This window comes from Schistocerca americana, chromosome X, assembly GCF_021461395.2.
Source record: "Schistocerca americana isolate TAMUIC-IGC-003095 chromosome X, iqSchAmer2.1, whole genome shotgun sequence".
NCBI classification, from domain to species: domain Eukaryota; kingdom Metazoa; phylum Arthropoda; class Insecta; order Orthoptera; family Acrididae; genus Schistocerca; species Schistocerca americana.
This window is the reverse complement of record NC_060130.1, coordinates 302,230,372-302,257,345: the sequence shown is the minus strand read 5'-3', so window position 1 is coordinate 302,257,345 and position 26,974 is coordinate 302,230,372. Positions and strand designations below refer to the sequence as shown.

Sequence of the window (26,974 nt, the reverse complement as noted above, 5' to 3'; positions counted from 1 at the left end):
TGGCGGACTCTGCGCCACCAAAACAGTCGAAGCCAGATGGGCAATCGACAGCAGTATTATCATCTTTAAATAAATTTCACGTGGAGGGAGAAGTAGTTTTGAAAGGAAACATAAGATACTTTCAGTTAACAATATACTGTAACTTTAAAACTCATACAATTGGTCAGGCACCGAGTTATACATACATCGACCCACAGGCGAGAGAGAACAAACAGGCGAAAAACAGAGAACGAACAGGGGCAAGCAATCTGGCCCTTGTATATATATATTACACTTGAAGTTCTATGCTTTCATGGAACGTATTGAAATATCGTATTCGTTATCTCTGAGATTAATGGAAAATATTTACAATATTTGACAGAAAATATTATCAGACTCGACAGATTACAGGCATTGCCGGCCGGAGTGACCGAGCGGTTCTACGCGCTACAGTCTGCCTCCGGCATGGATGTGTGTGATGTCCTTAGGTGAGTTAGGTTTAAGTAGTTCTAAGTTCTAGGGGACTGATGACTTCAGAAGTTAAGTCCCATAGTGCTCAAAGTCATTTGAACCATTTTATTAGAGGCATTATTTTCTCGGTTTACATTACATTCATGTCTGTTGAATAAATCGCGTCACACATTAGATAGGCTTCCAGATACGCCACAAGCAGTACTCAAGAACAGGTCGCAATAGTGTCCTATGTGCGGTCTCCTTTACAGAGAAACTACACTTTCCTAGAATTCTCCCAACAAGCCGAAGTCGACCAATCGCCTTCCCTAGCGCAGTCCTCACATGCTCGTTCCACTTCATATCGCTTTGCGGAGCTACGCCCAGGTATTTAAACGACGTGACTGTGTCAGTCAGGGCACTACTAATGCTGTATACACTACTGGCCATTAAAATTGCTACACCAAGAAGAAATGCAGATGATAAACGGGTATTCATTGGACAAATGTACACTCCTGGAAATTGAAATAAGAGCACCGTGAATTCATTGTCCCAGGAAGGGGAAACTTTATTGACACATTCCTGGGGTCAGATACATCACATGATCACACTGACAGACCCACAGGCACATAGACACAGGCAACAGAGCATGCACAATGTCGGCACTAGTACAGTGTATATCCACCTTTCGCAGCAATGCAGGCTGCTATTCTCCCATGGAGACGATCGTAGAGATGCTAGATGTAGTCCTGTGGAACGGCTTGCCATGCCATTTCCACCTGGCGCCTCAGTTGGACCAGCGTTCGTGCTGGACGTGCAGACCGCGTGAGACGACGCTTCATCCAGTCCCAAACATGCTCAATGGGGGACAGATCCGGAGATCTTGCTGGCCAGGGTAGTTGACTCACACCTTCTAGAGCACGTTGGGTGGCACGGGATACATGCGGACGTGCATTGTCCTGTTGGAACAGCAAGTTCCCTTGCCGGTCTAGGAACGGTAGAACGATGGGTTCGATGACGGTTTGGATGTACCGTGCACTATTCAGTGTCCCCTCGACGATCACCAGTGGTGTACGGCCAGTGTAGGAGATCGCTCCCCACACCATGATGCCAGGTGTTGGCCCTGTGTGCCTCGGTCGTATGCAGTCCTGATTGTGGCGCTCACCTGCACGGCGCCAAACACGCATACGACCATCATTGGCACCAAGGCAGAAGCGACTCTCATCGCTGAAGACGATACGTCTCCATTAGTCCCTCCATTCACGCCTGTCGCGACACTACTGGAGGCGGGCTGCACGATGTTGGGGCATGAGCGGAAGACGGCCTAACGGTGTGCGGGACCGTAGCCCAGCTTCATGGAGACAGTTGCGAATGGTCCTCGCCGATACCCCAGGAGCAACAGTGTCCCTAATTTGCTGGGAAGTGGCGGTGCGGTCCCCTACGGCACTGCGTAGGATCCTACGGTCTTGGCGTGCATCCGTGCGTCGCTGCGGTCCGGTCCCAGGTCGACGGGCACGTGCACCTTCCGCCGACCACTGGCGACAACATCGATGTACTGTGGAGACCTCACGCCCCAAGTGTTGAGCAATTCGGCGGTATGTCCACCCGGCCTCCCACATGCCCACTATACGCCCTCGCTCAAAGTCCGTCAACTGCACATACGGTTCACGTCCACGCTGTCGCGGCATGCTACCAGTGTTAAAGACTGCGATGGAGCTCCGTATGCCACGGCAAACTGGCGACACTGACGGCGGCGGTGCACAAATGCTGCGCAGCTAGCGCCATTCGACGGCCAACACCGCGGTTCCTGGTGTGTCCGCTGTGCCGTGCGTGTGATCATTGCTTGTACAGCCCTCTCGCAGTATCCGGAGCAAGTATGCTGGGTCTGACACACCGGTGTCAATGTGTTCTTTTTTCCATTTCCAGGAGTGTATTATACTAGAACTGACATGTGATTACATTTCACGCAAGTTGGGTGCATAGATCCTGAGAAATCGGTACCCAGAACAACCACCTCTGGCCGTAATAACGGCCTTGATATGCCTGGGCATTGAGTCACACAGAGCTTGGATGGTGTGTACAGGTACAGGCGCCCATGCGACTTCAACACGGTACCACAGTTCATCAAGAGTAGTGACTGGCGTATTGTGACGAGCCAGTTGCTCGCACACCATTGACCAGACGTTCTCAGTTGGTGAGAGATCTGGAGAATGTGCTGGCCAGGGCAGCAGTCGAACATTTTCTGTATCCAGAAAGGCCCATACAGGACCTGCAACATGCGGTCGTGTATTATCCTGCTGAAATGTAGGGTTTCGCAGGGATCGAATGAAGGGTAGAGCCACGGGTCGTAACACATGTGAAATCTAACGTCCACTGTTCAAAGTGCCGTCAATGCGAATAATAGGTGACCGAGACGTGTATCCAATGGCAGCCCATACCATCACGCCGGGTGATACGCCAGTATGGCGATGACAAATACACGCTTCCAATGTGCGTTCACCGCTATGTCGCCAAACACGGATGCGACGATTATGATGCTATAAACAGAACTTGGATTTATAAGAAAAAATGACGTTTTGCCATTCGTGCACCCAGGTTCGTCGTTAAGTACACCATCGCAGGCGCTCCTGTCTGTGATGCAGCGTCAAGGGTAGCTGCAGCCACGGTCTTCGAGCTGATAGTCATGCTGCTGCAAACGTCGTCGAACTGTTCGTGCGGATGGTTGTTGTCTTACAAACATCGCCATCTGTTGACTCAGGGATCGAGAAGTGGCTGCACGATCCGTTACAGCCATGCGGATAAGATGCCTGTCATCTCAACTGCTAGTGATATGAGGCCGTTGGGATCCAGCACGGCGTTCCGTTTTACCCTCCTGAACCCACCGATTCCATATTCTGCTAACAGGCATTGGATCTCGACCAACGATAGCAGCAATGTCGCGATACGATAAACCGCAATCGCGATAGCCTACAATCCGACGTTTATCAAAGTCGGAAAGGTGATGGTACGCTTTTCTCCTCCTTACACGAGGAATCACAACAACGTTTCACTGCTGTTTGTGTATGCGAAATCGGTTGGAAACTTTCCTGATGTCAGCACGTTGTAGGTGTCGCCACCGGCGCCAACCTTGTGTGAATGTTGTGAAAAGCTAATCATTTGCATATCACAGCATCTTCTTCCTGTCGGTTAAACTGCGCGTCTGTAGCACGTCATCTTCGTGGTATAGCAATTTTAATCGCCAGTAGTGTACAAACAGTACGGATTTTTCTTTCCTACTCATCAGCATTAACTTACATGTTTTTACATTAAAAGCCAGCTGCCCCTCATCACACCAACTAGAAATTTTGTCTAGGTCATCTTGTATCAACCTACAGTCACTTACGTTCGACATCTTCCTGTACATCACAGCATCATGAGCGAACGACCGCAGGTTGTCGCCCATCCTGTCTACTAGATCATTTATGTATACAGAAAACATCAACGGTCCTATCACACTTCCCTGGGGCATTCCTAATGTTACCCCCGTCTCCGATGAACACTCGCCGTCGAGGACAATATACTGGGCTCTACTACTTAATAAGTCTGTGGGTGGGTGTGGGTGAGGTGGGTGATGTGTGTGTGTAGGGGGGGGAGGGAGGGTGGAGGTACGTTGGGGGGAAGGGGGCGTTAAGAGAGCATTCAAATATGAGGACGTTCCGCAATGGTTCTCGAATGGTTCCGTGACCAGGGAGCGGGTTTCTATCATCGAGGAAATGTGTAACTAGGAGAACGTTCCGTTTTACAGACACTTTGTGACTACGTGAAAAACGTTTCCATTTGAGGGCGTTTCTACAGCGTATAAGCGGCGTAACGTGACTCCGGTGCGGGTACATAAGCACCGACGTGTAGGCAAGGCATTACTGTGGCATTTGTGTCACTCCGAAGTGCGTTCGGTAAATGTGGAAACGCGAAATATGGCGACGGTATTACGAAATGCAGGCTAACAGGACCATCGTGCTGTTATTCCTTTATTAGCTGCTGAAGGAAACACCGGTAGAGATCTGTCTGAGAATAAAGACTGTGTATGGGGAAGCATGTGTGTCGAAAACCACCGATGTGAAATGGTGCACGCTTTTCCGTGCTGGTCGCGATTCTACACAAGACGCCTGTCGATCTGGGAGGACAACCTCAACTGACAGACTCAAATGACACTCGAGCACCCGTCCTATAGTCCTCATCTCTCATAGGATTTGTCAACGTGGAAGAAGCATTCGACATTGTCAAATGGAGCAAGATCTTCGAAATTTTGGGAAAAGTAGAAAGAAGCCATAGGGGTAGACGAGTACTATACCCGAGGTGCTCGGATTAAAAAGGGTGTAACACAGGGATGCAGTCTTTTACCCCTACTGCTCAATCCATACATCGAAGGAGCAATGTTAAGATTCGCTGATGGCACTGCTTTCCTTAGTGAAACTGAATAAGAATTACAGGACATGTTGACTGTAATGAACAGTCTAATGAGCACAGAATATGGACTGAGAGTAAATCGAAGAAAGGCAAAGGTAATGAGAAGTAGCAGAAATGAGAACAGCGAGAAACTTAACGCCAGGATTGGTGATCAAGAAGCAGATGACGTTAAGGAATTCTCCTACCTAGGCAGCAAAATAGTCCATGATGGACGGAGCAGGGATGACATAAAAAGCAGACTAGCACTGGCAAAACGGGCATTCCTGGCCAAGAGAAGTCTGCTAATATCGAACATGTGCGTTAATTTGAGAAGGAAATTTCTGAGAATGTACGTTTGGAGCCCAGTATTTAATTGTAGTGAAATATGGACTGTGATAAAACCAGAAAGGAAGAGAACAGAAGAGAAGAATGTGGTACCACAGAAGAATGTAGAAAATTAGGTGGACTGATAAGATAATGAATGAGGAGGTTCTTCGGAGAATCAACGAAGAAAGGAATGTATGGAAAACACTGACAAGAAGAAGGGACGGGGTGATAGAACATATGTTAAGGGGGGCAGGACGTCAAACGGGCCGACTTGGGGCAGACGCATCACAGGACATTTTAATTTCTACCGTCCATACTTTTACAAATAAATTCACGAAACTTTGTCAGCATGACCAGAAAGGATTCAAGATTCACACTCGTACCAGTGGGACTTCAAAAACATAACAAAATAAAGTTTTTTTACATGTCAAATTTCATCATTTTTTCGCTTACTATTGCCAGCATGTGTTCAAAAAATGGTTCAAATGACTCTGAGCACTATGGGACTTAACTTCTGAGGTCATCAGTCCCCTAGAACTTAGAACTACTTAAGTCTAACTAACCTAAGGACATCACACACATCCATGCCCGAGGCAAGATTCGAAGCTGCGACCGTAGCAGTCCCGCGGTTCAGGGCTGAGCGCCTAGAACCGCTAGACCACCGCGGCCGGCCAGCATGTGTTGCTATAGGTACACTTTTCTTCATAAGTAAGAGAGATTCTTCATGAATTTTGCACAGCACACAAGCCATACTCACAGGTGTATGAAACACTATAATTTTCCAAATCTATTAAAAACTGTGGTAAAAATTCAAATAATAGAGTATAGAATTTGAGTTTTTTCTAAACATGAAGTTTAAAATATAATAGCTCATTCACTTTTTCGTAAACTAAAGAAATTCTAGAGTTTCATACCCCTATAAGTATGGTTTGTATGCTGTGAAAAATTCATCGAATAATGTCTCCTATTTATGAAGAGAAGTGTACTTATAGTAACAAATGCAGCCAATAGTAAGCGAAAATATGATGAAATTTCAAACATAAAAAAAACAAAATTGTTATGTTTTTGAACTTCCACTGCTAAGAGTGTGAATCCTGAATCCTTTCTGGTCATGCTGAAAAAGTTTTATGAATTTGTTTGTAAAAGTATAGACAGTGGAAGTTAAAATGTCCTGTGGTGCCTCTCCTGCTCCATGTTGGCCCGTTTGACGTCCTACCCCCCTTAACACATCACGGAGAAACGTCCATGGGGCTAGAGGGAGCTGTAGAGGGTAAAAACTGTAGAGGAAGACAAGAGATTGGAATACAGCCAATTGAGGACGTAGAAGGTGCGACTTTCTGACGTGAAGAGGTTGGCACAGGAGAGGAATTCAATAAAAATAAAAATTAAAAAATTAAAAAAAAAACACATGTGTCATACGCGGAAAGTAATTATCAGTTGTTCCGTGCATATTCATTTGACAAGAGGCGGAAAACTTAGCTGCAATCAAATGAAAACACGGCTGGAGGGCTGGTGACGCAGTTGCCATGGCGACGGGCGGCCTCCCACGCCGGGACAAGCTGGAGCCACCTGGCGGCCGCTGTGGTCAGCACAGGCCGCGCGCCGAGCCGCCGTAGTCGCGGGCCGGCTGTGGCAGCGCGCGGAACGCACGACGCCCGTCAGCGCCATGGAGACCAAGGTCACGTACAGCCTGCAGATGCAGTCGCCAGAGTTCAGGGGTACGTGCTCGCAACGCTGCGCGGCTGCATGCGAAACGGCCACGCTCTGCGACGCTTCCTGCGCGCGCGTCTGCTACGGGGTGTGATGCTACTGCCAGCTCGAGAAGGCGCGGAAAGTGACCTTGGCCGTTAGGGAAGTCTGCCTTGTGTTGGCGACGTCACGTCATCGGCATGTGTCGGTCTGTTCACTCTCTTGCCTCTACGTCTTCCTGCCCCCCCACATACAGCTCTCCCAGTGCTTACCTATCCTTTCAGTGAACGTCTATTAATACTTAGCCGTTCTGTAACTGAAGAGTGTCGTATTTGTTGCCCAAACGCGGTGATGTCAGGCAACTTTCAGTGGGCGTTCGGTGTTTGTGTAATGTCGTGAAGGACCCGTAGCGCCGATGAACTTCGAGGGTCCTATTTAGCAATATGTTCGGCAACTTGAATTGGAACCGTCACATAGAAAATGTTGTGGGGAAGGCGAATGAAAGACTGTGTATTATTGGCAGAACACTTAGAAGGCGCGACAATTCTAATTTAGAGACATTGCCTACACTACGCTTGTCTTTCCTATTCCGGAGAACTGCTGCTTGGTATTGGAGCCTTACCAAGTAGGTCTGACAGAGGACAAAGAAGAGCAGCTCGTGTGATATTATCGCGAAACAGAGGAGAGAGTGTCGCGCATCATAAGCGAGTTGAGACAGCAGTTAATAAACCAAAGGTGTTTCGGTTGCGGCGACGTCTTTTCACGAAAGACGATAATGCACAGATATCTGGGGGTCTGGAGTTACCACTTGTTGAAATGCTCGTAACCAGTTCAAAAGTGCCTTTTTCGGAAAATGGCCTTTTTAAAAAATGGTTCAAATGGCTCTGAGCACTATGGGACTCAACTTCTGAGGTCATCAGTCTCCAAGAACGTAGAACTACTTAAACCTAACTAACCTAGGGACATCACACACATCCATGCCCGAGGCAGGATTCGAACCTGCGACCGTAGCGGTCTCGCGGCTCCAGACTGTAGCACCTAGAACCGCACGACCACTCCGGCCGGCTAGCCTTTTTAGGAAGTGATAAATTTAAGGTAGGCGAGCGAAAGATACGTTTGTATGGTTCGAGGAAACCAAACGAAGAACACGTTTGGCGTAAAAATACGATAATTCACAGATATCTGGGGGTCTGGAGTTACCACTTGTTGAATGTCAAAATATTTTCCTGACGCCCATTCTCACAGCGAGGAACGAGCATCGCAACAAAATAACAGAAATCAGATTTTTGTGTCTCTTCGAGAGTGGAACGGTAGAAGAGAAATGGTCTGAAGGTGTTTCTATGAATCCTCTGCCTGAATTGTAGTCTAATCATGTAGATGGACAATCTATTATTTTACTTCCAAATAATATTTGAAGGCAACGTCAAACGAAGATTAAGTATTAACAGATCCACACATATAATCAGCAAGCCACCAAACAGTGCCTGTCGGAGGGTACTTCGTACCAATACTAATCACTCCCTTTCCTGTTACACTAGCAAATGGAGCAAGAGAGAAACAACTGTCTACAGGACAATGGGAAACTGTCTGAAAAGATTATTAGGGTGTTGCAGGGGAAGCTGTACTGATGGACAATTGTTAACATAAAAATTCTATACGTTGCGCCGTTTCCGAGTTATTTAGCATTGAAGTTAGCCAATTAGCCAATCAGGTGGTTCCGCGAGTAAATTCAAGCACCTGCACGCGTAAAAATACGATAATGCACAGATATCTGGAGGTCCGGAGTTACCACTCGTTGAAATGCTCGTAACCAATTCAGAAGTGCCTTTTTCGGAAAATGGCCTTTTTAGAAAGTGATAAAGTTAAGCTAGGCGAGCGAAAGACACGTTTGTATGGTTTGAGGAAACCAAACGAAGAACACGTTTGGCGACACCGCCCCGACAGGCTGCTTGAATTTGCGCGTGCGACGACCTGATTGGTTAATTTCAGTGCGTAATAACTCAGAAACGACCCAACGTATTTCGTAAAAATTATTTCTCAACACATCGTTCCCTGTGTCACCGCTACAAGCTTTTCAGAATGTTTCTGACCACCCTGTATATGCCTCGGTAAGAGTCGTAAGTTCTCTTACATTGTTTTTGCGGTAAAATCGTTCCGCAGTCAGCCACAAATGCCAGTGTCCTAAATTTGCACAATAGTGTTTCGCGAAGTGAAAGTCATCTGCCCCCCCCCTTTTTTTTAGTTCGAGTTCGCGACGCTTCTCCGTAATACTCGCGTGCTGATCCAACCTACCGGTAACAAATCTAGCATCACACCTCTGAATCGCTTCGACGCTTCTTCTAATCCGACATGGTGGGGATCCCAAATACTCCAGCGGTTCTCAAGACTGGATCATTTGAGTCTTCTATACACGGTCACCTTTACAGAAGAGCTATAATTTCCTAAAATTGTCCCCATAAACCGAAGTCCACCACTCGCCTTCCCTATCATCGTCTTTGCGTGCTCGTTCCATTTCATAATACACACTGCAACATCACGGATATTTTAATCGACATGAGTGTGCCACGAAGCGCACCACTAATATTGTATTCGAACATTACAGAACTGTTGTCACTACTCATCTGCATTTACTTAATTTTTTATAAATTTAGAGCAAGATGTCATTCATCAAACCAACTAGAAACAGATGCAATGCACCTTCATTTTTGAACCATTATTATCTGAGCAACATAAACAGCTATGTACCTCCGAGTGTTCAGTACAGTTGTTGTTTCCATGTTTTTGGACGCTATTTCGACGACCGACCCAGTAGTCTCGTTAAGGTGCTGAGAATTGTATGGTTGCGCTCCAGCATCAACTGCACATAGCCGGCCGAGGTGGACGAGCGGTTCTCGGTGCTACAGTCTGGAACCGCGCGGCCACTACGGTCGCAGGTTCGAATCCTGCCTCAGGCATTGATGTGTGTAATGTCCTTAGGTTAGTTAGGTTTAAGTAGTTCTAAGTTCTAGGAGACTGATGACCTCAGAAGTGAAGTCCCATACTGCTCAGAGCCATCAACTGCACATAACAATACAGCTAGCAGCACGTGAAGAGGACAAATGGGTCGAATCATCGTGCTTGAAAGCGGGGGCAACCACTCGACTGTACGCTCGAAAGCACGGTATTAACGTAATCAGTACTAAGGCCTACTTTTTGTAAATCACTTGATTGCTGGACTCCTTACTTCTGAAAGGCAGAAATAGGAAAACTTCAGGCTGCCAAAGCTTTGTGTCTGATCATTGCCACTCAAAAATGGCTCTAAGCACTATGGGACATAACATCTGAGGTCATCAGTCCCCTAAACTCAGAACTACTTAAACCTAACTGACTTAAGGACATTACACACATCCATGCCCGTGGCAGGATTCGAACCTGCGACCGTAGCAGCAGCACGGTTCCGGACTGAAGCGCCTAGAAGCGCTCGGTCACAATGGCCGACTCGTTGCCACTGATAATAATAATAATAGTGCAGTGTACACCCTACAGAAAGGTAGTAGCCGTTATATAGTTACTATTGTCTTGTGCTGTCAATAATTTCGTTTATTGTTGGGAAGTGAATAATGAAGCAATTAACGCAGGTACTATAAGGGGCAGTCAAATGAAAACGAGACAGATGGGAAAAAGTAAGTAAACAGTTTATTATTTCAAAAGTAGTCTCCACAATACATTTATCCCACTGTCAATACATATATCCCACTGTGACACAAGACGGTCAATGCATTCACGGAAATACAGGGTGTTTCAAAAATGACCGGTATACTTGAAACGGCAATAAAAACTAAACGAGCAGCGATAGAAATACACCGTTTGTTGCAATATGCTTGGGACAACAGTACATTTTCAGGCGGCCAAACTTTCGAAATTACAGTAGTTACAATTTTCAACAACAGATGGCGCTGCAAGTGATGTGAAAGATATAGAAGACAACGCAGTCTGTGGGTGCGCCATTCTGTACGTCGTCTTTCTGCTGTAAGCGTGTGCTGTTCACAATGTGCAAGTGTGCTGTAGACAACATGGTTTATTCCTTAGAACAGAGGATTTTTCTGGTGTTGGAATTCCACCGCCTAGAACACAGTGTTGTTGCAACAAGACGAAGTTTTCAACGGAGGTTTAATGTAACCAAAGGACCGAAAAGCGATACAATAAAGGATCTGTTTGAAAAATTTCAATGGACTGGGAACGTGACGGATGAACGTGCTGGAAAGGTAGGGCGACCGCGTACGGCAACCGCAGAGGGCAACGCGCAGCTAGTGCAGCAGGTGATCCAACAGCGGCCTCGGGTTTCCGTTCGCCGTGTTGCAGCTGCGGTCCAAATGACGCCAACGTCCACGTATCGTCTCATGCGCCAGAGTTTACACCTCTATCCATACAAAATTCAAACGCGGCAACCCCTCAGCGCCGCTACCATTGCTGCACGAGAGACATTCGCTAACGATATAGTGCACAGGATTGATGACGGCGATATGCATGTGGGCAGCATTTGGCTTACTGACGAAGCTTATTTTTACCTGGACGGCTTCGTCAATAAACAGAACTGGCGCATATGGGGAACCGAAAAGCCCCATGTTGCAGTCCCATCGTCCCTGCATCCTCAAAAAGTACTGGTCTGGGCCGCCATTTCTTCCAAAGGAATCATTGGCCCATTTTTCAGATCCGAAACGATTACTGCATCACGCTATCTGGACATTCTTCGTGAATTTGTGGCGGTACAAACTGCCTTAGATGACACTGCGAACACCTGGTGGTTTATGCAAAATGGTGCCCAGCCACATCGCACGGCCGACGTCTTTAATTTCCTGAATGAATATTTCGATGATCGTGTGATTGCTTTGGGCTATCCGAAACATACAGGAGGCGGCGTGGATTGGCCTCCCTATTCGCCAGACATGAACCCCTGTGACTTCTTTCTGTGGGGACACTTGAAAGACCAGGTGTACCGCCAGAATCCAGAAACAATTGAACAGCTGAAGCAGTACATCTCATCTGCAAGTGAAGCCATTCCGCCAGACACGTTGTCAAAGGTTTCGGGTAATTTCATTCAGAGACTACGCCATATTATTGCTACGCATGGTGGATATGTGGAAAATATCGTACTATAGAGTTTCCCAGACCGCAGCGCCATCTGTTGTTGAAAATTGTAACTACTGTAATTTCGAAAGTTTGTCTGCCTGAAAATGTACTGTTGTCCCAAGCATATTGCAACAAACGGTGTATTTCTATCGCTGCTCGTTTAGTTTTAATTGCCGTTTCAAATATACTGGTCATTTTTGAAACACCCTGTATATCTACAGTTTCCTTCGGAACCATGATTGTACCCAGGCGTGTACTTCTTCGTCCGAAGCAAATTGACGGTCACCAATGTCTTTCTTCAGGGCACCAAAAATATGGAAATCGTCTGGGGAGAGATTAGGGATGTGCGGAGAATGTCTAAGAGCTTCCCAGCGAGACTGCAGCAGTGTAGTCGAAACAACAGGCGTGTCAGCTTCGGGGGGCTGGGGGGTGATGACGTTTTTCTTTGACTGCGAGGGCCACCTCCTGCTATCTCATGTACTTTCTGGAACAAGGCACCACAATTAACGCACAGTGGTACGTGGCCACTTTGGAAATATTGAAGCTTTCCATCAGGTCCAAATGCCCAGGAATGTTGACGGACAGCATAATTCCGTTGCAGGACAATGCCCGCCCACATGTTGCCACAGTTGTTTCGACCACTCTGCAGAAATTTCGCTGGGAAGCCCTTGCACATCCATCATACAGACCTGATCTCTCTCCATGCGATTTCCATATTTTTGAAGCCCTGAAAAAAGACATTTGTGGCCGTTGATTGGCTTCGAATGAAAAAGTGCACTCCTGGGTACATTCGTGGTTCCGTAGGCAACCGTAAACATTTATCCGTGAAGACACTGAGCACCTTGTCTCACAGAAGGATGATATTTGAAATAATAAATACTTTGCTTACTTTATTGCAATCTGTCTCGTTTTCACTTGACTGCCCCTTATACTTAAGACGGAGAAGGCATTATTGTGAGATATTTAAGCATATGTGATGCACCTGTCTCATAGGGTATGGTACATAGTACGTGGTCTGCGTGTGAAAGATGTTGTTCATACATTAGTTTCACAAGCTGTAACCTCCACCACATTGTCATGCGATAGCACAGTATAGTCTCGACAAATTGAAGTGAAAGGGACCGAGACAACCTCGAATTATTGAAGAAATTCTGACTATCGGAATGTATATGGGAAACGAAATAAAACTACATTTATAAGAATCAACCACATGAACAACGTCTGACTTACTTCTTTTTTTCAAACTTCGAGTTTTATAGTTTTTCGGTTGAGAGATTCTTCAGAACATTTCTTGGAAGAAAATTGTTCCATTTTAAGTCGGTTCCTTGGCCAGTCACCAACAGTAACTTCGTGGACACGATATTCGAAAGCATTTTGTTTATTGGTTCTCCTTTGGCAAGTCGTTTCTATGCTTCTAACTTAACACTCAAAGAAACAGATATGCTATTCTTTGTTGCACCAGTCATTTTTAGGTGTACAAGGAAAACAGTCAACAAAGAAAACGAAACATAGCACTTAAACCGATAGAGGTGTATGTGTGGTGTCGTTGAACATCGAGGTTCAATACGCTGTACAATTTTTGCAGGCTCGGATTTATGGGATAATCGTAATTCCAAGAATCGAAATATCTAGACCCTACTGTATTTGAAAAAAAAAAATGTTATTGGGAACTTACGTTACCAGTTACAATCTTAAGAAATTATGATGGTAGTAATGACATCTTAAGAATAGCCGCGCGGGGTAGCCGTGCGGTCTAGGGCGGCTCCCCCCGTCGGAGGTTCGAGTCCTCCCGCGGGCATGGGTGTGTGTTTTGTTCTTAGCATAAGTTAGATTAAGTAGTGTGGAAGCCTAGGGACCGATGACCTCAGCAGTTTGGTCCCATAGAACTTACCACAAATTTCTAATTTTTCTTAAAAATAATTTACTTTCATTACTTGTTTTCACCCTCAGGAAACTACATTTTACCTCTTCGGGGGTAATTACCCCCAGGTTGGGAACCACTGATCCACACGGTGATGTAGTTTAGGGTCCCAGGTAACCCACCCCGCAGCCATTCACTTTCCGCGATGTAAATTGGCAGATTTACCCAAAATGACGTTTTAGTGCAGGAGTTAGCGTAACAGCCTGCTGTGCAGTAGGTTGGGGGTTCGAATTTTATCAGTTGATTCAAAAATTTTTGTTTTTAAATGGTTATGGTAGTGCCTTTGATCGTTATTTTCATTCAGTTAATTGGTTTAAATGTATTCTTTTAAATTTCTAGTCCTTTGCATGTTATTTTAATCATCAGATTAACTTTTTCTTTTTCTGCTACTTTTTCTTCCTATCATTCTGTTTTCATTTCGAATCTTTGTGCATTTTATTTTAATTGTTTTTATTTATCTGTCACCATGCCGATCTGTCGGTTAAAAACAAAAGACGAAATAATTTATTTGTATTGGCTGTGCAATGGTGTCAAATACGTATTTTTCGTTATATACAATACGTACTTTTTTGGATGGTAAACGACATACAAACATCTAAAATACAAATTCCTTTTGCACTGTGGACAAAATAACGAGGATGAAGACTTAAACGAAAAAAGTGATTTTAAATAAATACGCCAAATGAGGAATTGAAATAATAAATGCACTAACATTAACGAAAATGTGAGGTGATCAAGCGGAAGAAATTAAGTCGAGATGAATCCAAAAAAATGAAAGTCAGATGCACAAAGATTCCAAATGAAAAAAAAGAGATGAAGAAAAATAACAGTAAATGTAAACGTTAACTCGATGGTTAAAATCATGTGACAAATGGATAGAAATTTTAAAAATGACATTTAAACCAATTAATCGAATAAAAATAATGATCAAAGTCATTTCGATAACTATTTAAAAACAAAAAATCTCGTAGCACTTGGCAAGGTTCAAACCTGCGACATTCTGCACATCAGGTTAATACGATAATCATTACGCTGAAACGTCACTGAATGAACTTGTGTCAGTTTTAAGGCTCTAGCACATCATCAGATTTGCGATTTTTTTTTTTCGTTGATTAGTCGTAAACAGGGATCCACCAGGATGATTGGCTACGAGGTAAGATACCTGGGACCCTAACCTACGTCACCATACAGATGGTTTCAAAAACTCGATTCCACCCCTAGGGACCCATGCTTGTTAGTGTTAACTAGTTAGTTTCATGTTCTGTGAATCATTTGTGCGAATAACCGTAATGATGAGGAACGAGGCACTGTACATTCATATATGAGAAATTCTTCTACGAAGTGGAAGGAGTCCTCAAGGAGAAACTTTTTCATTTTGTATTCATTTTATATTTGCTGTCTGTCAGACATTTTATATTTTATATTATTGGAGAGGTGATAAAAAATTTTAATGGCAGTATTGTGAATTCCCTTTTTGTGCAAAAGATAACGGTAATGTGGAATAGTGAATGTCTTTTATCTTCTGTTATTGTAATTATGTACATCGTTGTTCTTTTTGAATTGCAGTGGATTAATTACAACAGCTTCAGGAGGGAATAATACTGTGAAGCAGTAGTCAAATTGTTGCGTTCATTAAGTAGGAACGGTATGGTAACCACTCTTCCAGATTTTTACCATCGTTCTAAATAACTGCAAAGAGTAATGACGACTGTCCGCTGCTGCAGGCGCTGAATTGTGCAGGCTGTCTCGAAATTTCGTTATGATTGCTGCGGCTCACGTTAAAAAGTAAAATGCGTTGTTTTACACACTTGTAAAAATTAGATCTCTTCCATATAACATGCAACAAGCAGGATTAGTTTTCTTGTTTTTAGGTGACGCTAGTATTGTAATCAATCAAAGCATACAGAACAGCAACGGAAGAAATGGAAAATAACGTTTTTATTCTGCAAATGGTCTCACTTCCAGTTTCAAATCGTTATACTAGAGCTTCATTCGAAGACTTGATAGCAACAGTTGCTATCAGGTCTTCGAATGAAGCTCTTGTGTAACGACTGAATTCACGACATCCAGAGATTTACGGCTCTGTATGACATTTTCGTTTATTTGAAGAGATGTGTATGGGGCTGAAAATAACATAGTGAAATGCTGAAACTGGTAGTCTTCAAGATAAAATACAATAACATCTTAAGATACACGGCTGTTAATGAATTTCATTGCCATTGACAGTTAGTTAACCAGCCAATTATTTCCAAAGATATTTGACGATTTGAAGATAAGGCATTTATACGGAAACCGCAGAACTGCAATACTGCAATTTCACATTGGTACAAAACCTAAAATTTTGTGTAGGTACTGAGGTAATCAACGTTTTTCGCTCTAAATATTTGAGTATGAATCCTTAAACCAACTGTTTGACTTACTTAAGCAAAGTGAACTAGGCCTACATTAGTTACACGGATATTAGTTGTAGTATCTTAACTATACGCAAACTGATAAGCCGTCATAAGCATATTCAAATACACACAAAGCCGGTATTTCTAGATAAACCATGTGTTACATTGTACTCAAAGATTTACATTATATGACTATAAATGCCAAAACAATTTAGCATGTGAGTACTGGTACACACTACTGTGATATGTGGATATAATTTCAGAGGTTGATGTACGAGTTTAACAGGAAAACGAGGGAGGCAAAGTGGAGCAATAAGATGAACGCCATGTGGTGGGTGAGAAATAGTTACATAATTTACAACAAGCATACCATCTTAGCTGTGAACAATGTTCACTGACTGCTGTTACTGCAGCATGAGTGAGTAATAAGCCTGTATTTGATAGTTAATAATTGATTCAGTAGTCTGTGATTGGTGTTTATCGATAGCTAGATGGCTCTGAGCACTATGGGACTCAACTGCTGTGGTCATAAGTCCCCTAGAACCTAGAACTACTTAAACCTAACTAACCTAAGGACATCACAAACATCCATGCCCGAGGCAGGATTCGAACCTGCGACCGTAGCGGTCGCGCGGTTCCAGACTGTAGCGCCTTTAACCGCTCGGCCACTCCGGCTTGCTCGATAACTAGAATCTGCCTTTAGCTCCCCTATGGAGAACATCACATTTAATATCGTGGACCACCAGACACTGAATTCCAACATTTAGCTGTCAGACTTTGTTAGTATTCTGACTGATTACCGTTTCGCTTAGCGACATACTCGTCTGGAGCGAAAGTATATCAACAGCGAGCTTTGTTGACAACATAATTGAAATATTGTCAGCCGACAATATTGTGGAGCAAGTTCGCAGAAATGCTCATCAGACCGTAGCGAAACAGGTCATGTAAATTAAACTCTTGGTCGTATTTGTAACACATAGAATGTGGTTTAACAAAATGGCGTTGTGTGGAATGTATTCGCCAAATGTTCGAAATTACGCAAAACTTTATGTGAATGATTGTTTCCCGAGTTTTAAAAATACGGCGAAATCACGCTCATTTAGTCATAATGTGTGTTATTATTTCCAGTTCGTAACTGGCAACAGTTGCGGGGACCCTAATAGCGCGTGATCTGCAGCCTCTGTGGGTGTCAGTTAAGTGGCGGCCACTTCTAGCAGTGGCGTTACTGTGCAGGAGGACAGCTAGTCTTCCCTACAGATTTGCCATTCATTCATTCACACATCGTGTTCTGTAAACATTACAAAAAAGCAACGTATGAAGTGAGACAAATTATGCAATAGTAGCCGCTGCAGACAACTTCTGCGACGCAGATCAACAACAAATTATGATCACTATTGAGCATCTCACGCTGCTCATTGTGGGGATTCCTTCTACAGGATGGTTCAAAAAGAGCGCCAGTTTTGATACATCAAAGTAAAATGGTTCAAATGGCTCTAAGCACTATCGGACTTAACATCTGAGGTCATCAGTCCCCTACTCTTAGAACTACTTAAACCTGACTACTCTAAGGACATCACGCACATCCATGCCCGAGACAGTATTCGAACCAGTGACCGTAGCAGCAGTTTGGTTCATGACTGAAGCTTCTAGATCCTCTCGATCACAGCGGCCGGCTAAGTAAGAAGCTTGTTTTCATAAAAATCACAAACAAAATACATAAACATGTTCATCTGATCTTCCCATTTCATGTTTCAAAAATGTGAGGCATATGACGTTCTGTACTGCGCTGGCACGCAACAACTCTGTCCATGAAATTCACTCTGACTGCAGGACCAGTTGCCACATCCCTTTCGCTGACAACTCGTCGAATATCCTCCTTAAAGTCATGGATGGTTTGGGGTTTATTGGCGTACACCATTGACTTAAGATGACCCCAACCGAAAAAAGTCACAAGGAGTTAACTCACATGGCCTTGGTGGCCACTGATGATCGACATTGCGCGACATGAGATGATCTGGGAACCGCTCATGGAGCAATTGAATTGCTTCGGGGGTAGTATGACAGGTGGCACCATCCTTTGAACCCACAACTCTTCAATGTCCATTCCATACAAATAAGGCCACAGAAACTTCCCAATCATCGTACGGCATCTATCTCCATTGATTGTCACAGCCTGTCCTGCCTCGTCTTCAGAAAAGTAAGGACGTTGACGCCGACCTACCAAAAACCGCATCAAACTGTCACTCGTTGTGGATGCGTTTCCCTTTCTTGGATAATGTAAGGATTTTCTGACTCCCAGATACGGCAGTTCTGCTAATTCACAAAACCATTTAAGGGGAAATATGCTTTGTCACTGTCAAACTGTCGACTCTTGTGAAGATACATCACTTTCAGCTGCTGTGTCAACTGAATTTTATAGAGGTTGTAATGGAGATCATACCGGAGAATTCTCCGTACTGAAGAACAGCTTAAGCCCAATTGTTGGAAACGGTGAGCGATTGATTTCATTTGACTAACAGCTACACTGTCATGGAACACCGCAATGTTCTACTCAGTTCGGCCAGAGCGACGATGCCAACGACTTTTAAGGTTTACTGTTGAACCCGTATCAAAGACCTTCTTCGTAAGTCTGGGAACTTGGTTCATTTGGTGCTCATTACGCCCTACAATCGCGCGAAGTCGCCTGATAACTTCTGCATAATATTCTCCATTCTGATAAAACGTTTTCACGATTAGCACAAGTTGCGCACAAGTGAACTGCTTCATGGTTAGACACCCAGTGCGAAAAATTCAAACTGAATCAACAATCGGAATGTTCCTGAAAAGAGAAACGAATTAAAACAATGTCACCAACCGACAAATAAAAATTTACCAAACGTTCCGCGCTCTTTTTGAACTACCCTTTATATTACGCTATACAGGTTGGTCAGAAACAGTCTGAAAAGGCTGTAAGGGTGATGCAGAGTAGATTTTGTTGAGAAGTAATTTTTGAAAAATTCGAATACGTTACGTCGTTTCCGCGTTAATTAGTATTGAAGCTAGCCAATAAGTCCTTAGCACGCGCTGATCCGAGCGGCCCACCAAAGATGTTGTGGCCAAATGTGTTCTTCGTAAAACCGAACAGAAGAGCGATGCAAAAACTGGACATGGGACGGTAGTAAGAATCGAACCAGAGCGAAAGGCTATGCAGTATCTGCGCTATCATATACGCTAGGGTAATAACTGACTCTAATTGTACCTGGCGGGCCGCTTGAATTCGCGCGTAACGGGCTAACGGGCTAAATTCAATGCTAAGTACCTCGGAAACGGTGCAGCGTATCGAATTCTTTTCTTAACAATTATTTCTCTCCACAACGTATCTAGCAATACGCTTACAAGTTTTTCAGACCGTTTCTGTCCACCCTGTATACACTGATGGGCCACGACATTACACCTGGCCGAGCGGTTCTAGGCGCTTCAGTCTGGAGCCGCGCGACTGCTACGGCGGCAGGTTCGAATCCTGCCTCGGGCATGTATGTGTGTGATGTGCTTAGGTTAGTTAGGTTTAGGTACTTCTAAGTTCTAGGGGACTGATGACCTCAGATGTTAAGTCTCATAGTGCTCAGAGCCATTTTTTGACATTACACTGAGATGACAAAAGTCATGGGACAGCGATATGCACATGCACATATGGTGGGGGTATCGCGTTCAGAACGTATAAAAGGACAGTGTGTTGGCGGAGCTGTCATTTGCCCTTAGGTAATTCATGTGAGATGGTTTCCGACGCGATTATGGCCGCATGACGAGAATCAACAGACTTTGAACGGGGAGTGGTAGTTGGAGATAGACGCATGGGACATTCCATTTCGGAAATCATTAAGGAATTCAATATTCCGAGATCTACAGTGTCAAGAGTGTGCCGAGAATACTAAATTTCAGGCGTTGCCTCTCACCACGGATAACGCAGTGGCCGACGGTCTACACTTAACGACCGAATGCAGCGGCGTTTCCGTAGAGGTGTAAGTGCTAACTGTGGTGTCACCGCCAGGCACCACACTTGCTAGGTGGTAGCTTTAAATCGGCCGCGGTCCATTAGTACATGTCGGACCCGCGTGTCGCCACTGTCAGGGATCGCAGACCGAGCGCCACCACAAGGCAGGTCTCGAGATACGGACTAGCACTCGCCCCAGTTGTACGGACGACGTAGCTAGCGATGCACACTGACGAAGCCTCGCTCCTTTGCTGAACAGATAGTTAGAATAGCCTTCAGCTAAGTCAGTAGCTACGACCTAGCAAGGCGCCATTAGTAACAGTGCATGTATCTAAAGAGTCTCACTTGTATCGCCACAATCTCCAGATGTACCAAAAGGATGGATTAAAGTTAAGTATTCCAGAAGCTACGTACTTTTCTTTATAGCATTCATTACGTATCCTGTTTCAGACCTCACGCACCCTGCTTTGGCTTAGCGCGTGCCTTTCGGCTTCCTCTCATTGTGTCTAGGCTGTCTTGTCTAGACACAACACTAACAGCTAAGCAACACTGGGTTAGCCGCAGAAATCAATGTGGGACGTATGACGAACCTATCCGTTAGTGGGCTATAGCAACAGACGACCGAAACGAGTGCCTTTACTAACACGATATTGCCTGCAGCATCTACTGACCGGAAAACAGTGGCCTGGTCAGATGAGTACCGTTTTCAGTTGGTAAGAGTTGATGTTTGGGTTTGCGTGTGGCGTAGACCCTACGAAGCCATGGACCCAAGTTGTTAACAAGGCGCTGTGCAAGCTAGTGCTGGCTCCATAATAGTGTGTGCTGTGTTTATGTGGAACAGACTGGGTTCTCTGGTCCAACTGAACCAATCATTGGCTGGAAATGGTTATGTCCCGCGACTTGAAGAGTATTTGCAGCCATTCATGTTCCCAAACATGTCACCAAACCACGATTGTTCGCGATTAGTTTGAAGAACATTCTGGACAGTTCGAATGAATGATTTGGCAACCCAGACCGCCCGACATGAATGTTGTTGTTGTTGTGGTCTTCAGTCCTGAGACTGGTTTGACGCAGCTCTCCATGCTACTCTATCCTGTGCAAGCTCCTTCATCTCCCAGTACCTACTGCAACCTACATCCTTCTGAATCTACTTAGTGTATTCATCTCTTGGTCTCCCTCTACGATTTTTACCCTCCACGGTGCCCTCCAATGCTAAATTTGTGATCCCTTGATGCCTCAAAACATGTCCTACCAACCGATCCCTTCTTCTAGTCAAGTTGTGCCACAAACTTCTCTTCTCCCCAATTCTATTCAATACCTCCTCATTAGTTACGTGATCTACCCACCTTATCTTCAGCATTCTTCTGTAGCACCACATGTCGAAAGCTTCTATTCTCTTCTTGTCCAAACTAGTTATCGTCCATGTTTCACTTCCATACATGGCTACACTCCATACAAATACTTTCAGAAACGACTTCCTGACGCTTAAATCTATACTCGATGTTAACAAATTTCTCTTCTTGAGAAACGCTTTCCTTGCCATTGCCAGTCTACATTTTATATCCTCTCTACTTCGACCATCATCAGTTATTTTGCTCCCTAAATAGCAAAACTCCTTTACTACTTTAAGTGTCTCATTTCCTAATCTAATTCCCTCAGCATCACCTGATTTAGTTTGACTACATTCCATTATCCTCGTTTTGCTTTTGTTGATGTTCATCTTATATCCTCCTTTCAAGACACTGTCCATTCCGTTCAACTGCTCTTCCAAGTCCTTTGCTGTCTCTGACAGAATTACAATGTCATCGGCGAACCTCAAAGTTTTTACTTCTTCTCCATGAATTTTAATACCTACTCCGAATTTTTCTTTTGTTTCCTTTACTGCTTGCTCAATATACAGATTGAATAACATCGGGGAGAGGCTACAACCCTGTCTCACTCCTTTCCCAACCACTGCTTCCCTTTCATGCCCCTCGACTCTTATAACTGCCATCTGGTCTCTGTACAAATTGTACAGAAATGTTCTGTCGAACATTTATGGGACATAATAATGAGATCAGTTCCTGAACAGCATCCTACACCCGCAACACTTTCTCAGTTATGGACGGATATAGAGGCAGCGTGGCTCAGTATTTCTGCAGGGGAAATCCAAAGAGTTGTTGCGACCACGCAACGTCGAACTCGTGCACTACATCGGGCAAAAGGAGATCCGACACGATATTAGGAGGCATTTCATGACTTGTAACAGTGTATGACCACTGCCCGCCGCACGAGCAAATGCCGCGTGCTGGCGCTGCGGGCACGTGACACAGTAAGGGACCACTTCACTGCTGATCTGGCGACACTTTCAGATTCATCTCAGGAGAAGTTACAAACAAGACAAGAAACGCCTAGCAAGCAAACAGTACTATGGAAAAAAATCGTCCACAGTGCTCGTAAAATATATCTGAATGTCATGCCAGGTCAGCAATCAAGAGTTTCACATTTTTTAGATTACGATAAACAAAGCGTGAAAACTACTAAAGAAAAAGACCTCACGGTGAATATGTGCCAATTTTACGTAAGTCCAGTGGAAGTGAGCTCTCTAACCTGTTGCCAGAGAAGAGGAAACGCAGATTTTAGAAAGATGGGAGAGTACCTAAAAAAATAATTCCACTAAATACGCCTTTAATGTCGGAGGCGAAACGCGTTTGGGACATAAATAAATATTGCAGTGCAGCAATAAAAATGCGTTTTCAAGTTAAAAAACGAATATTTCCACACTTGCTGCGGAAGAGGGCAAAGCAGAAGAACGTGTAATACGCTATCGTGTGAAAAATAATCGGGCACCACAATGCAACGTAGAATTGACCACCATATGTCCTCCAGTACAAAAGGAAGCGGGTAGTATTGTGTTTAAGTGAAGAAACAGAAACAGCAGACTGGATCAGTCGGGAGACCTTAGTGACTTCGAAGATGGACTAGTAATTTGATGTCACCTGAGTAAAAAACCTACCAAGAAAATTTTAACCATTTTAAAGCTACGCTAGCCACGCGGGATTAGCCAAGCGGTCTCAGGCGCTGCAGTCATGGACTGTGCGGCTGGTCCCGACGGAGGTTCGAATCCTCCCTCGGGCATGGGTGAGTGTGTTTGTCCTTGGGATAATTTAAGTTAAGTAGTGTGTAAGCTTAGGGACTGATGACCTTAGCAGTTAAGTCCCATAAGATTTCACACACATTTGAACATTTGAAAGCTACGCTGGTCTACTCTTGCTGATGTGATTACGAAGTACAAACGCGAAGGAAGAATGACAACTCAATGAGGACCAGGTAGACCTCATGTACTGACGGACAAGGGCCCTCGCCCAATGCGGATGGTGATTTTAAAAATGCATTAAATTAGCGGAAAGAATTACACGTGAGCTCAAAAGGGCTATCAGCAGCCCAGCTAGCACAATGACTGTGCATAAAGAGTTAAAAATAATGGGTTACGGTGGTCGAGCAGATTCTCATAAGCCACACGTTTGTGTAGTCAGAGCTTAGCGATGCATTAGGTGGTGTAAAGAGAGACGCCACTGGTAAGTGACTGACTGGAAACGAGTTACTTGAAGTGATGAATCACGCTTTACCCTGTGCCTATCCGACGGAACGGTTTGGGTTTAGGAATGCCTGGAGAACGTTACCTGCCATCTTGTGTAATGTCAACATTGAAGCACGGAGTAGATGTTATGGTATGGGGAGTATTTCTCGTAGTCAGGGTGTGGTCTCCTTCTTATGATTAATTAAACGCTAAATGCGGAAGGATACGAATATATATTACAGCATTGTGTACCACGTGCGGTAGAGAAACGGAAAGGAGACAATGATTGTTTGTATTACTTCGACAATTCGCTCTGTCATAAAGCAGGACCTGTGAGACAATGGTCTGTGGACAATAACATCTCTGGCTGGCTCTGAGCACTATGCGACTTAACTTCTGAGGTCATCAGTCGCCTAGAACTTAGAACTAATTAAACCTAACTAACCTAAGGACATCACACACATCCATGCTCGAGGCAGGATTCGAACCTGCGACCGTAGCAGTCGCGCGGCTCCAGACTGAAGCGCCTTTAACCGCACGGCCACACCGGCCGGCAATAACATCTCTGAACTGAACCGGAGTGGCCTGCTCAGGATCCCGATGATGATGATGATGATTAGTGTTTTAGGGCGCACAACAACGAGGTTATCGGCGCCTGTTCCCAAAAGAAATGTTGACGAGTGCAGCCAAGCTCTGTTAAACAAGGATCAATTCAGAGACGATCTTTGCGAGAAATGGAAATGTTCAAATTGCAAGATTGGAAATAGCACACCAAAAAAGGTAGATAAAACTAAAAATAAAATAGCAGTACAAAACAGGTAAAAATAATTGACTGTGGCTGAGTGACCACTTACAAATAATGGGTGACCAAACCACTTTACAGCACATTGAGATCTCAATCCCAATATTTTGGGAAGAAGTCCAGACATCACACAAAAACGTAGAACTCTAGCGACACTCGCCTCATTATTAGTTAAAACAGAGGGCAGGTCTGGTGGGTCAGGATCCCGATCTAAACCTAATGGAACACCTTTTCACTCCAGACTCCAGTGTTCAACATCACTACCTCCTCTGGTTTTGGTTCTTGAGGAAGAATGGGCTGCCATTTCTCCACAGAGAGAGATTTCACTGAAAGTGTCCCCAACAGAGTTCAAGGCGTTACAAAGGCGAATGGTGGACGCACTCCATGTTACTGTCCGCCAATAGCTGTCCTGATACTATCGATCAAATAGTACATCCTCGTAAACAGAATGCCGTTAACGTATGCAATATGTGAGTAAAATTACGGAATATGCGCAATGCAATTCCGTTCTCTTGTGTTTGATCAGTATACACTGTGTGGTCAAAAGTATCCGGACTACCCCCAAAAGGCGCTGCAGTCTGGAACCGCAAGACCGCTACGGTCGCAGGTTCGAATCCTGCCTCGGGCATGGACGTTTGTGATGTCCTTAGGTTAGTTAGGTTTAACTAGTTCTAAGTTCTAGGGGACTAATGACCTCAGCAGTTGAGTCCCATAGTGCTCAGAGCCATTTGAACCATACCCCCAAAACATACGTTTTTCATATTAGGTGCATTGTGCAGCCACATACTGCCTACTACCTACTCTATTCAGCGACCTCAGTAGTCATTAGACATCGTGAGAGAGCAGAATGGGGCGCTCCTCGGAACTCACGGACTTCGAACGTGGTCAGGTGATTGGGTGTCAGTTGTGTCATACGTCTGTACGTGAGATTTCCGGATTCCTAAACATCCCTAGGTCACTGTTTCCGATGTGATAGTGAAGTGGAAACGTGAAGGGGGACGTACAGCACAAAAGAGTACATGCTGACCTCGTCTGTTAACTGTTGAAGAGGGTCGTAATGGGTAATAGGCAGACATCTATCCAGACCATCACACAGGAATTCCAAACTGCATCGGGATCCACTGTAAGTACTATGACAGTCAGGCGGGAGGTGATAAAACTTGGATTTCATGGTCGAGCGGCTTCTCATGGGCCACACAGCACGCCGGTAAGTGCCAGACGACGCCTCACTTGGTGTAAGGAGCGTAAACATTGGACAGTGGAAAAACGTTGTGTGGAGTGACGAATCAAGGTACACAATTTGGCGATCGGATGGCAGGGTGTGGGTATGGCGAATACCCGGTGAACGTCATCTGCCAGCGTGTGTAGTGCCAACAGTAAAATTCTGAGGCGGTGGTGTTATGGTGTGGTCGTGTTTTTCATGGAGGGGGCTTGCACCCCTTGTTGTTTTGCGTGGCACTATCACAGCACAGGCGTACATTGATGTTTTAGGCATATTCTTGCTTCCTACTGTCGAAGAGCAACTCGAGGATGGCAAAGCATCTTTCAACACGATCGAACACCTGTTCATAATGCACAGCCTATGGCGGAGTAGTTACACGACAATAACATTCCTGTAGTGGACTGGCTTGCACAGAGTCCTGACCTGAAATCTATAGAACATCTTTGGGATGTTTTGGAATGCCGACTTCGTGCCAGGCCTCACCGACCGACATCGATACCACTCCTCAGTGCAGCACTCCGTTAAGAATGGGCTGCCATTCCCCAAGAAACCTTCCAGCACCTGATTGAACGTTTGGCAACGAGAGTGGAAGGTGTCATCAAGGCTAAGGGTGAGCCAACACCATATTGAATTCCAGCATTACCGATGGAGGTCGCCACGAACATTTAAGTCATTTTCAGCCAGGTGTCCGAATACTTTTGATAACATAGTGTATACTGCGTAACTTACTGATTAAAAAAATTATACAGTAAAACTAAAAGCCATCCTCAACCCAACGATTCGTTTGACCAGCACAGTGCTTTAATGCCAATACACCCCTGCCGTCAAGTCACGACACGTCACTTCACGTCACCGTCAAGGTTCCTCGGGAAGGAAGTTTTGACGGCGTCATCGTCTGCTAACATCGGAATTTAACCTGTTTCCGCTGCGCTCACTCTTTTTATAACAGTGGATTTTGTGCTAGTGTTTCTTCTTCATCTTTATTTTATTATTTTGCTTTGTTATCGTGAAAAATTGCAAATGTTCCATGACAGCTTGTATATTTCTTCCATTGAGTTGTCTTCCATAAGCGAGGCGAGCTACCTGACAGAGAAAAAATATCTAACAGAACAGAGCTGATGCTTACAC

At 44.7% G+C, this 26,974-nt stretch overlaps 1 protein-coding gene across 2 annotated transcripts in view; it reads left to right on the top strand.

Annotated features, from left to right (window-relative positions):
- Positions 1-6,788: 6,788 nt before the first annotated feature.
- The window catches only part of LOC124556576 (1-phosphatidylinositol 4,5-bisphosphate phosphodiesterase eta-2-like), a 409,152-nt gene continuing 388,966 nt past the window's right edge, over positions 6,789-26,974 (top strand). For both annotated transcript variants that reach the window (XM_047130534.1, XM_047130533.1), the window contains exon 1: positions 6,789-6,899. In XM_047130534.1, coding sequence (XP_046986490.1) covers positions 6,848-6,899 — 52 coding nt within the window. In that variant the 5' untranslated portion in view covers positions 6,789-6,847. The remainder of the gene's footprint in view (positions 6,900-26,974) is intronic.